This window comes from Aotus nancymaae, unplaced genomic scaffold, assembly GCF_030222135.1.
Source record: "Aotus nancymaae isolate 86718 unplaced genomic scaffold, 86718_ANA_hifiasm-v0.15.2.pri h1tg000009l, whole genome shotgun sequence".
Classification (NCBI taxonomy): domain Eukaryota; kingdom Metazoa; phylum Chordata; class Mammalia; order Primates; family Aotidae; genus Aotus; species Aotus nancymaae.
The window spans coordinates 3983194-3996401 of record NW_026988420.1 but is presented as its reverse complement, the minus strand read 5'-3'; the positions used below and the strand labels follow the sequence as shown (position 1 = coordinate 3996401).

Genomic DNA, 13208 nt, shown 5'->3' with positions numbered 1-13208 from the left:
ACTATTCACAGTAAAAAAAAATGTTAACCTGAATATCTATCAACTAGGAATAAACTAATTGTTGCATTTTCATATAACAGAACACCCTTATGCTTTTAAAAACAAATTTTATGTTAAAATTTGACATAGAAACTGTGTATAACCTTTCATTTTGCATATAGCAAAAGGTATAACCCTTCATCCAACGAAAAGTATTTTCACAGAAAGAGATCAAGACTTCAGAACCAATTATCAACAGTGCTAATCTCTAGTTGGGGGAATTGTGAATGCCATTTTCTTCTTCTAGTTAATCTGTATTTCCTAATTTTTTTTATAAGAAATGTAAATCACTCTAACAGTTAGAAAAATAAACCCAAAAAGTCTTTTAAAACATTCAGTGTGTCCACTCTTGCCTTTTTCTCTCTCCTGTTTTTATATCTATGATATCACAGAAGGTTTATACATGTTTATATTTGAATCTATCCTGAAAGACAGAAGTCTAAACATATCAGAGAAAATAAATGATGCCTTTGGAAACCCTTAATTTGCACATCCCATGGAAATCCCTGCTGCGGTGTTTTCCTTCCACTCCATCTCCTGCCCAGAGACGTGAAGCTATAAATCACATCTGCTAATGAGGTGGTGCTCAGAGGCCCCCACATCACCTGTATTTGCTGGGGACTCTGATAGGGCCATCACTAACATCCTCAAGGGGGAACACTGATGATTCTTTCATGACTCTTTTCCTGACAAGACAGTCACTTTTAAGATTTCTGAGTGTTCTAAAAGAGGTCAAAGTCCTATTCCCTGATAGTCTGTGCTACAGAATTGATCTCCATTTGGACAAAAACGAAGACCTTCAAAGAAAAAGGAAAAATGAGAAAGGGGGAAGAAGGAACAGAGAACTCTTTCTTGAGCATGTTGAAAATGGTTTACACATTTTCCACATAACTTTTACCCCTTTGGAGAATGACAAATCCTACAGCCTTCATGTTGAATTGTTGAACAAGTCTAAACATATACTACAGTTGAAAAATATGTTAAAAGCCAAATCTTTGTATAAAATTGTATTATCAGTAATAAACATGTGTGACAATGAATTAGCTGACACAGCCAACTGTGTGACTTAAGAGCATAGGTCCCGATATTATTCAGATAGAAGATAAAATGCTAACTCTTCTATTTCTACCAGAGACCACAGACAATATAATTTTCTGAGGCCTTTATTTCCTTATTTATAAAAATAAATACAATACTGATGAGGATAATCAAATTAAGAGATTTTAATTTCTGACCTCAATTTAATAATGTGCTTATATGGTTTAATCTCTCTAAATGCCCCCTACATATAAAACCATGCTTGCTAATGCTATCAAAAATCTCTGGCTCATGCCTGTAATCTTAGCACTTTGGGAAGAAGATGCAGGAGAATCACTTTGAGCCCAGGAGTTTGAGAGCAGCCTGTGCAACATAGAGAGCCCACATCTCTACAAAAAAAATTTTTAATTAGCCAGGCATAGTGCCATGCACCTGTAGTTCCAGCTATTTGGGAGGCTGATACAGGAGGATCACTTGAATCCAGGAGGTCAAGGCTGCAGTGAGTTGAGTGTGTGTTCACAGCACTGCACTCCAGACTGGGTGACAGAGCAAGACTGTCTAAAAAGAAAAAAAAAAAACCCTAGATTCGGTCAGATGTATGGACCTGGAGCTGAAGTGAAGGGCCACACGGGAGAAGCAGACGGCAGAAGTTGCTCTCTCAACCCTGACTGCTCATTAGAATCAGTAGATAACTAAGAAGAAGAGAGGTGCTAGGGAAGTTTGGAGAATTTCCAGAGTTCTGATTTTATTGCTCTGGGGAGGAGCCTGGGAGTCAGACTCTTTTTCTTTCCACAAACATTTCATTTAAATGAACAAAACTTCTGCTCAAAGGTTTCATTTTTTTAAATCAACAAACCTTTCATTCAAATGAATGAATTTTCATTCATTTTTTAATTCAACGAACATTTCATTTAAATGGATGAATTCTTTCATTCATTTATTTATAGTTTTACTGAGGTAAAAATCACATAACATAAAATTGACCATTTTCAAGTACAGAAATTCAGTGGGATTTAGTATGGTCACAATGTTGTTCGGTTATCCCTGTAGCCTGTTCCAAAACACTTCATTGTCCTCAAAAGGAAATCCCATACCCACTGGGCAGTCACTCGCCATTCTCTTCTCCCAACCCCTGGCAACCATTAGCCTGCTTTCTGGCTCTGTGGATTTGCCTATTCTGAGTATTTCATAGGAATGAAATCACATAATATGTGGTCTTTTGTGACTGGCTTCTTTGACTCAGCCTGTTTTTGAGATGCATTCACACTGTAGCACGTCACTACTTCATTTCTTTTTATGGCTAAATAATATTCCACTGTATGGATTCACATGTGGTTTGTTTCCAACTTGGGGCTACTGTGAGCAGTGCTGCTATGAACATTATGAACATGTACATACAAGTATCTGTTTGAGTACCTGTTTTTAATTCTTTTGGGTGTATACATATCTACCTAAGAGTGGAATTTCTGGGTCATATGGTACTTTCCAGGTTTAGCCTTTCGAGGAAAATATGTTTTTAAAAAGTTCTCCAGATGATTCCATGTGAAGCTGGTATGGGAAGTCACTAATGTATAAGATGAATGAGGCCATCCTATACATTAGATGGAAGGCACATGGGGAGATGTGGAGTGGGAGCACGATAGGGCCAGAGGTAAAACCTTGGGAAAACAACATTTCACAGGTGGCCGGAAAGCCCATAAAGGAGACAGATCCTAGGAGAAGGGAGAGGTGTCACAGAAGAAAAAGAGAACCCCTCAAGGGATGACCCCGAAACACCAGATGCTGAAAGGATCTGAAAATTAAGAACACAAGGGAGTCTGAGGCATGTGGCCAGATGGAATGCTGGGTATGCTCACTTCACCAAAGGCTGGGTTTCAAGGAATTGGGGTGTATGTGAGATGCAAAGAAATAGAGGCAAATACAATAACATATTCTCTTATTCACTATTTGCACTTACACGGCAAAGACCATGTCTCCTCTCTTTATTCATCCATGATACCCAGGAATTTGCAATGTAAATGTCACAATACTTTCGAGCCCACAATAAAAGCCCTGAACTGACCAGTTGATACTTCAAGAAATTACATGGCAACATCCCTGCCAGATACAAAGTAAATTACACTGGAGTACTGACTATATATGACCTCTCTAGGATTTTAACCATATGGAAAATATCTGGGTACAGAAATGCATAATTAGCAAATTGTTTGACTCTAATTTCAGCAAAATATTTAATAAATTCTTGCATTCCCCTCTTTTTGCTGCCTAAAGTATTGTTTCAGTTTAAAGTTATGTATTTTTATACAACATTCAGCAATCTCTAAATCAATATTGATAAGAACATGCTTAATGATTTCACAGCCCAGTTATTTCCTGAAAAAAATTACTTTATTTCATTATTAGAGAAATAGGTAACTCTCACAACTTTTATACTGTGAAGATGAAAAGTGAAAATTAAGGTCAACTTTATGTTTGAAGCCACATACTAAATTTAGCTTAAGTTTACATTTTCAATGAATAGAAAGTACATATGAAGTGTACAGGTGTTTTTTTCTTTTTTTCTTAAGTACGTGTTGACTTTTTAAAAATCTTAAGTATGAGATCAGCCAAGAAATGTCTCCTAAAGCAGGAAAATAGTGTACTGTCCTAAATTCCTTTTTTCAATTAATGCTTCCATTTTGTAGACTGTAACAGTATTTAATTAGGAATTTCCTCTTTCTGTGCCAATTCCAGTTTGGACTCCCCTGAGAAGTCTTTAAGCATATAGTTTATGAGACCCACAAAGCACTGTGAAGCAGTCACAGCAAGAAGGAGGAAAAAGGTGTGTGTGTGTGTGTGTGTGTGTGTGTGTGTGTGTGTGTGTGTGTATTTTAGTATCAAGCACCTGGCAAGAAAAGAGCATGTTCCTGTAAACCCTTACAGGCATTCCTGGCTCTCTCCTGAGAATCCAACGGACTCATTTTGAGTTCCCTCTTAAAAACTTACAAGGTTTTAGCATGTTTGCGCTGAGTTACAGTTTACCAGACTTTTCCACATTGTTTCTTGTTTCTGTCTGCCAGTGAGTGAGGGGGATGGTCCCTTGACCAACAGGGCAGTGGCAGGCAGAAGTGGCCGACTCACAATGACTCATAGCTCTGGGGTAGAGCACTAACCTCCAGTGTGGAGGAATTCATAAAATCAGTTACCCACGTACTTAGCAGCTTTACAATGTAGAAACAAAGGGAAATTTATAAATAAAAGTATTTCCCCACAATTCTTTCCATCCTTCTTTCCATTTGCATGTCCCTAATCTACACCGCTCGCATAGAACCCAGGAAAGAAAGCACAGAATCAGCTGCTTTAAAAAGAGAGCTCATTAGCTATAACACCAAAAGCACAAAGGAAAAAGATAAATTGGACTTTGTCAAAATAATTTTGCTGCAAGCAATACCATCAAGAAAGTGAAAAGGTAAGCTAATTGGGGGGAGGGGGGACTGCAAACCATCCACCTGATGAGATACTTGTATCCAGAGTAGCTAAAGAACCCTCGTACCTCAATAATAAAAACATAATCAACTTAAAAATGGACACAGGATTTGAATAGACATTTCTCCAAAGAAGATACACAAATGGCCAATAAAAACATGAAAAAATGATCAACATCATTAATCAGCAGAAAAATTCAAATCCAAACTATAATGAGATACCACCTCACATCCACTAGGCTAAATAATCAAAAAGATAGCTAGAGACAAGTGTTAGCATGGATATGGAGGAATGGAAATGATCACGAGAACAGAGAAAGTGCAGCTATTTTGGAAAACCATCTGACAGTTCCTGAAAAGGTTAAACGTGGAGTTACCACATGACCCAGCAACTCCACTCCTAGGTAAATACCCAGGGGAATCGAAAACCTATGTCCAAACAGAAGCTTGTACATCAATCTTCAAAGCAGCATTACACATAACAGTCAAAAAGTGTAAAAAACGTAAATTCTCATACACTGAGAAATGGATGAACATGTGGCACATCTAAATAATGGAATATTATTCAGCCATAAAAAGAATGAAGTACTGACACATGCAACAACAGGGATAAAGAGAAATCAGAAAAAGAACATCTCTTATATGGCTCCATTCATGTGAAATGTCCCAAACAGGCTAATCTATAGAGACAAGTAAGTAGATGATTGGTTGTTTGGGGTGTGAGGGGATGGAGGAAGACAGGGTTAACTGATAATGGATACAGAAGGGTCTTTGTGGGGTGATGAAAATATTCTAAAATTGTTGGTGATGATGGTTATATCACTCTGTAAATATACTCAAAGCCAATGAATTGCTTTCAATAGGTGAACTGTATGGTATGTGAATTGTATCACAATCAAGCTACTTGAGGAAAAGAGAAGGAGGTCATCATAAAACCCAGAAACAGTGTATCTCACTTTCAGGTGCTCTGGCCATTGCTCCCTACACCAGGTCTGTCACAGCTGCACCAGGCTTCCTGACTTAGAGGTACAACAGACCTGTCATTCATTGTTTCAAACACATTTGAATTTGTCCTCATCCCCATGGTGCCTGAGTATCCTGTGACCACAGGCATAAAGCTGACATGGCTTTCCACTATTGATGATCCACTAGCCTGCCCCTCCAGCTCTCTGTGACCTTTGGTGACCACTCATCTTTCTAGTAGTTTACTGTCTTTATAATTCTGTCTGACTTTCAAATTTCTATCGGAACTAGACCTCCATGTAGCCATTAGTCAAAGGAATGTAACAATCCCACTCCAACCACTGCCAGTTAAAAAAAAAAAAAAAAAAAAAAAAAAACCCTTCCCAGACTCCATGAAGAACCTACAAAGATTTCTAGTTAGATCTTACCACAAAAATTGCTGTCACATGAACCCAACCAAAGCTTCTCCTTAACTGAAAAGAAATACCCCAACAACGTCAGAAAAGAAGCATCAAAGCCCCACAAGTCTTGGAAGTTGAGCTCAGACATGCAGAGTAGGTTAGACCCCAGTAATTTCCCAAAGCAGCTCAAGGCAGTGTTTTTCCAATTTAATCCCCTATGGTTAACGTGACTGGAAGCCCTCAGTCTTACTCTTTTTATCTTCTTAGAAGACAATAAACAAAACAAAAATGTAAAAACCACTAACTGCCTCTGCAAAACCTGTGAACCAACAATTAAAAATAAATTTGTATTTTTGTTTTGCCTTTTTTTTGATACGAAACTTTAAACCTAGAATTCCCATGCATCCCTTTCTTTTATATAAACACGGGATACAGACACAGCAGAGCATGAACTGTGTACAGCCTGCATGCTCCTACCTGCAGCATATGACCGCTTTGCACGAGAGTGCCAAATCCAGGAAGCTCCTCCGGACTTCGAAGGAGAGCGCGTACTTCAGGGTGTGGCCGTCGATGATGAGAGCCACATCATTTTCCTTGCCCAGCAAATTCCCAAGATCAGTGCAGTGCTGAGTAATGGCTGCCCTTGTGGCCTGAAACAAGAGTAGGGGGGAAAAATCACATTTTGTGTGTGTTTAACATCAAAAATAAAATAGAATTCAAAATTAAGTTTCTTGAAATGAGAACACACATATTCTAATATAAATATATGAACAGTTCAGCTTTGTACATTCATATATTAAAATTTCATTAGAATGCCCTCTGGGTCTGTTTTACGGGTGAAAACATCCTCATAGTGAGATCCGTTTGATATTTATGACAATCCACTTTTTTTTTTTTTTTGAGATGGAGTTTCACTGTTGCTGCCCAGGCTGAAGAGCAATGGCATGATCTCAGCTCACCGCAACCTCTGCCTCCCAGGTTCAAGCGATTCTCCTGCCTCAGCCTCCCAAGTAGCTGGGATTACAGGCATGTGCCACCATTCCCGGCTAATTTTTTTATTTTTGGTAGAGACTGGTTTTCTACATGTTGGTCAGGCTGGTCTTGAACTCCCGATCTCAGGTGATCCACCCGCCTCAACCTCCCAAAATGCTGGGATTACAGGCATGAGCCACGTAGCCCAGCCTTGCCATAATCTACTTCTTTACACTACATACACATTATTCTTGGTGCCCCTAAAATAGAAAACTCCATATAAACAAATGCGCTATCTGGAAAAGATAGCATTATTGGAACTTGAATGGAAGATACTAACATTTCTTAGTTTGCACCAGATAATCTTTAAAGCATCCAAAAGATATCAAGGGATATAAAAAAAAGACAAAAGATTAATTTTGAATCCTGCTGAGATCTCCAGATTAAACCATTCTCTCCACTCATCACTAGGATAAGAAACAAGCCGATCATTTTCCCATGTTATAGAAAATATTTAATGAAGCTAAACTTCCAACACCTACCAAAACATTACTACCAGCCTTAAAAATACCTGTGTAATGTCCATTATCACATGGAATTAAAGCACAGAGACATTTTTTAGATTTAAAAAAAAAATAGGGCTGGGTATGGTGGTTCATGCCTATAATCCCAGCACTTTGGGAGGCTGAGACAGTTGGGATTGCTTGAGCCGAGGAGTTCAACACCAGCCTCAGCAACACAGAGAAACCCCATCTCTACAAAAAATTAAAAAAATTATCTGGGGATGGCGGTGCATGTCTGCGTGTTTGTAGTTCCTGCTACTCTGGAGGCTGAGGTGGGAGAATTGCTTGATCCTGGAAGGTTGAGACTGTAGTGAACCCTGAGCACACCATTCCAGACTGGACAACACAGTGAGACCTTGTTTCTTTAAAAAAAAACAAAAAAAACAGATGCTCCAGTTTTCACAGTGAATTTATGACTATGAATAGGATATCTGGCTCAAATATGAGAAGGTAACTTGGGGGCTCATAAAAATATATGATTTAAGTTAATCAGGAAGCACAGAATTCTGCTGAAATTATTCTGTCTGGAAGATGACCCTATTAAGTAATTTTCATATGCAATTTATCATATAACATACAGTCTTAAAGAAATATGTTTAATGAACAAGAATCCTTCTACCTCTATTAAAATTGAAGATTAGCTACTATTAAAAAGTGAGAAACAGGTTCCCAAAAACTGTCCTATTGTTCAGTATTCTCAACAAGTGACTTTTGACAATTTCATGAAGATTTATTAAAGAAAGATGTGGTCTAGAGCCCTGCACTGTGGTCAGATGGCCTGGGATCTAGTCCAAGCTCACTACTTATTACCTCTGTGACCTTCAACAAGATACTTAGCCTCTTTAAATTGCCATTGTTTCATGTGTAAAAGGGAGCTAAAAACACTTCATAGGACTTTTCTTATGTACAAATAAACTAATCAATGTAAATTATTTACCACTGGGCTTGGCACACAGCAAACAGTCAATAAAACCCATTCTTCCTCCTCTTACTATTTATTAATCAATAATTTCCCCTATCTGGGCCAGGTACAGTGGCTCATGCCTATAATCCCAGCACTTTGGGAGGCCAGGGTGGGTGGATCACTTGAGGTCAGGAATTCAAGACCAGCCTGGCCAACATGGCAAAAACCCATCTATACTAAAAATACAAAAATTAGCTGGGGGGTGGTATGCACCTGTAATCCCAGCTACTCACGAAGCTAAGGAGAATCGATTGAACCTGAGAGGCAATGGTTGTAGTGAGCTGAGATTACAGGAGAATTGATTGAACCTGGGAGGCGGAGGTTGCAGTTAGCTGAGATTACACCACTACGCTCCAGCTTGGGTACAGAGTGAGACTCCATCTCAAATAATAATAATAATAATAATAATTTCCCCTATCAAGGAAAATACACATCTCTTCTACTTCAGGCAGTGCCTTCTTTGTTTATGTAATACAGGCACACCTCATTATACTGTGGTTCGCTTTATTGTCCTTCAAAGACAATTGCATTTCTTACAAATTGGAGATTTGTAGCAACCCTGAGTCAAGCAAGTCAATCAGCACCATTTATCCAGCAGCATAGACTCACTTTGTGTCTCTGTGTCAGATTTTGTTAATTGTTGCAATATTTTAAACTTCTTTCTCATTATTATATCTGTTATGGTAATCTGCCATCAGTGACCTCTGATGTTACTATTGGAATTGTTTTGGTGCACCATGTTAAAAGTCAGGATAGACCAAAAGCTAGGCTTCTTGTACCGGTTAGCCAAGTTGTGAATGCATAGGAAAAGTTCTTGAAGGAAATTAAAGAGCTACTCTAGTGAACACACAAATGATAAGAAAGCAAAACAGGCTTATTGCTGGTATGGAGAAAGTGGTCTGGAATCACAACATTCCCTTAAGCCAAAGCCTAATCCAGAGCAAGGCCCTAACTCTTTTCAGTTCTATGAAAGCTGAAAGGAGGTGAGGAAGCTGCGTTAAGTCTGAAGCTTAGCAGAAATTGGTTTACAAGGTTTAAAAAGGAGCTAGAGCCTCCATAATATAAAAGTGCAGGGTAGGCAGTAAGAGCTGCAGCAAGTTCTCCAGAAGGTCTAGCTAAAATAATTGATGAAGGTGGAGCTTTACTAAACAACAAATATTCAGTGTAGGTGAAACAGCCTTCTGTTGGAAAAAGATGCCATCTAGGATTTTCGTAGCTAGAGAGGAGAAGTCAATCCTTAGCTTTAAAGTGTCAAAGGACAGGCTGACTCTTGTTAGAGGCTAATGAAGTTGGTGACTTGAAGTTGAAGCCAACGCTCATTTACCATTCTGAAAATTTATGCTAAATCAATTCTTAGAAATGGAAAAACAAAGCATGGCTAACAGCACATGTTTATAGAATGGTTTGCTGACTATTAAGCCCACTGTCCCGACCTATTGCTTAGAATAAAAGACTCCTTTCAAAGTACTACTGCTCATAACAATGCACTGGGCCTCCAAAAACTCTGATGGAGACATCATTGATGAATGAATATCATTTTCATGCATGCTTATCTACCATTTATTCTACAGCCCATGGATCAAGGACTCATTTAGAGTTTAAGTCTTATTACTTAAGAAATACATTTCATCAGGTTATGGCTACCATAGATAGTAATTCCTTTGATGGGTCTGGGGAAAGTAAATAGAAAACCTTTCAGCAAGGATTCCCCATTTTAGATGCCATTAAGAATATCCATGATTCATGGGAGGAGGTCAACATATCAACATGAACAGGAGTTTGGAAGAAGTTGATTCCAACTCTCATCCATGACTTTGAAAGGTCTGAAACTTCAGTGGAGGAAGTCACTGAAGATATTGTAGAAACAACAGGAGAACTAGAATTAGAAGAGGAGCCTGAAGATGTGATGAAGTGCTGCAACTTCATGAGAAAACTTGAATAAACGAGGAGTTGCTTCTTATGGATGAGCAACGAAAGTGGTTTCTTGAGGTGGAGTCTACTCCCGGTGAAGATGCTGTGGACATTCTTGACATGACAACAAAGGATTTAGAATATTACGTAAACTTAGTGGACAAAACAGCAGCAGTGTTTGGGATAATTGACTCCAATGTTGAAGGAAGTTCTACTGTGGGTAAATGCTATCAAACAGTATCACATGCTATGGGTAAATCTTTTGTGAAAGGAAGAGTCAACAGATGCAGCAAATTTCATTGTTGTCTTATTTTGAGAAATTGCCAAAGCCACCCCAACCTTCAGCAACCACCACCCTGATCAGCCAGCAGCCATCAATGTCATGGCAAGACCCTCCACCAGCGAAAAGATTATGACTTGCTGAAGGCTTAGGTGATTGTTAGCATATTTTAGCAAAAAAAGTATTTTTAAATTAAAGCATGTACATTGGTTTTTTAAGGACATAATGCTATTGCACACTTAATAGACTACCATACAGTATAAACATAATTTTTATATGCACTGGAAAAAAAAAAGATAGCATGACTTGCTTTATTGCAGTATATGCTTTATTACTGTGGACTGGGCCCAAATCTGCAATATCTCTGATGTATGCCTATAATAGACAAATCATTAAGAGAACAATGTTCTATGCATAAATGGACTTTTATTAAAAGCAAAGAAGCCAGGCATGGTGGCTCATGCCCGTAATCCCAGCACTTTTGCCAAAGAGGGAGGATCACTTAAGGTCAGGAGTTCAAGACCAGCCTGGGCAACAGAGTGAGACTCTGTCACTAAAAAAAAAGGGACATATAGGCAGAAAATTGGCCAGGCATGATGGTGCACGCCTGTAGTCCCTGCTACTCAGAAGGCTGAGGTGCATCCTGAAAACATCTGTGCCTTCCTTATTGACAAAAACAGCCTGCCCTTTAGAATCTGGACACATAGTAGAAAATTATCCCAACTTGGAGAAATGCCAGCTTGGCAGCCTGGATGTGTTCACCAGGAAATTCAGGTAAGTGTGGGAAATTCTGGAGGGTATGCCTGCCGGGGGTCAATGTATGAAGGACAGAAAAACCTCCTGAGAAGCACTTCACCAAAGAGATGAGACAAGGTACACAGATTTGGCCCAGTGAGAGCAGTGGTATAGTAGAGGCCAGTCTAGCTCAGTGTCTTCTAGCCCCATGGGCCTCCCCATCGGACTCAAGCCTGGATCCAAGGAGAGAAAGTGTGAGGAATACAAATCTCTGAAATGTGGAGACCATTGCCTGTGGCTTTTTGTAAGAGGGCACAGCACAAATGGAGACACAGATGGTCATCTTAGGAAGGGCACTTTCTCTACTTAGGGTTATTTCTGCAGCACACATGAGGATAGACTGAATGCCAATACATAGTTCTTCTTTCTTGGCAAGAAGAGGAGACGGGAGGCAGCTAGGCACTGGCCACCACCAACCCATCATGGTGTTGGCTCTGGGACACCAACAAGGAGGGTCCCACCAGAATGAGCCTGCATCCTGGGAGACGAGGGGCAGAAATGTGGTAACAGAAAACTGTATTCCTGAAATGTGCAGAATCGCACTTCTCTCACTGACCCCAGAGCACAGAGTGGGAGGATCTGAAAGGGAGCTGGAGTTTTAATGGCAGTTGGAAAGAGGGAGGTCATGTGGGTACAGGGGAGCACATGTGGCCGCCCTTTCTGAGATCCTCTCACTATCTCATAACCCACCATGACCTGGGAATCCTTGGGTCATACTAAGTTGAAGTCTTTTATTTTTCTTTCCTTTTTTTTTTTAAGACATGGACTTACTCTGTCTCCCAGGCTGTAGTGCAGTGGCATAATCTCTGCTCACTGCAACCACCGCCCCCCCCAGGCTCAAGAAATTCTCCCACCTGAGCCTCCTGAGTGGTTGGGACTACAGGTACATGGCACCACACCCAGTTAACTTTTGTATTTTTTTGGTAGAGACCCAGGCTGGTCTTGAACTCCTGGTCTTAGGAGATCCTCCTACCTTGGTCTCCCAAAGCATGCTCAGATTACAGGCGTCAGCCACCATGCCTGGCCAAGCTGAAGTATTTTCAAGTTGAACTACTAAAGATGTTATATGAAATTTCCTCCAAATTTCTATGTTCAAACCCCAATCTTCAATGTGATGGTATTTGGAGATGGGGACTTTGGGAGGTGATTAGGTCATGATGGAGGGGCCTCTTGTGACAGGATTAGTGCCTTCTAAGACACAGGAGTGCTTGTTTCATGCCCCCTCAGTCCCTGCTATGTGCAGATACAACAAGACAGTCATCCGTTAAAGAGGGCCCTCACCAGGTGCTGGGTGTGCCAACACCTTGATCTTGACTTCCCAGCCTTCAGAACCATGAGGAATGCATTTCTGCTGTTAAAGTCAGTCTATGGTGCTTTTGTTACAGCAGCCCAAGCTAACTAAGACAGAAGGGAACTGCTCAAACCCACTAGTGAGGCTGCACTATTCTTGTCATCATGGATACTTAAGAGGAAAGGAAGTGGTTTGGAACCATGGCGAAAGGGGACATATAGTGTGAAAGCAATGTCTGCTATCATGTTTACCTCTGGAATAAGCCTTGTATACAAAATGGTAGCTGTAGTGACAGATATACGCACAGCATAGTACCAAACATGGGAGAGAAGGCTACTAATGCCCAGTGGCTGTGGGAGGGCAGGACTGGTCTTTTGGAGCTGGGGTTGCATGGGAGTGCATGACAAACCCCTGCTGTGTTGAACTGCAATGTGTAGATACACCAACAGTTACTGTGACGCTACAACAACAACAGAAATTTTACACTTCTATTCCATTGACCAGGCATATTCTCACATACTGGTGAA

At 40.0% G+C, this 13208-nt stretch overlaps 1 protein-coding gene across 4 annotated transcripts in view; it reads right to left on the bottom strand.

The window, feature by feature from the left end:
• ATP8A2 (ATPase phospholipid transporting 8A2) overlaps positions 1-13208 on the bottom strand; it is a 670261-nt gene that overhangs the window by 330386 nt on the left and 326667 nt on the right. For all 4 annotated transcript variants that reach the window (XM_021677381.2, XM_064373518.1, XM_021677384.2 and 1 more), the window contains exon 25: positions 6383-6555. In XM_021677381.2, coding sequence (XP_021533056.1) covers positions 6383-6555 — 173 coding nt within the window. The remainder of the gene's footprint in view (positions 1-6382; positions 6556-13208) is intronic.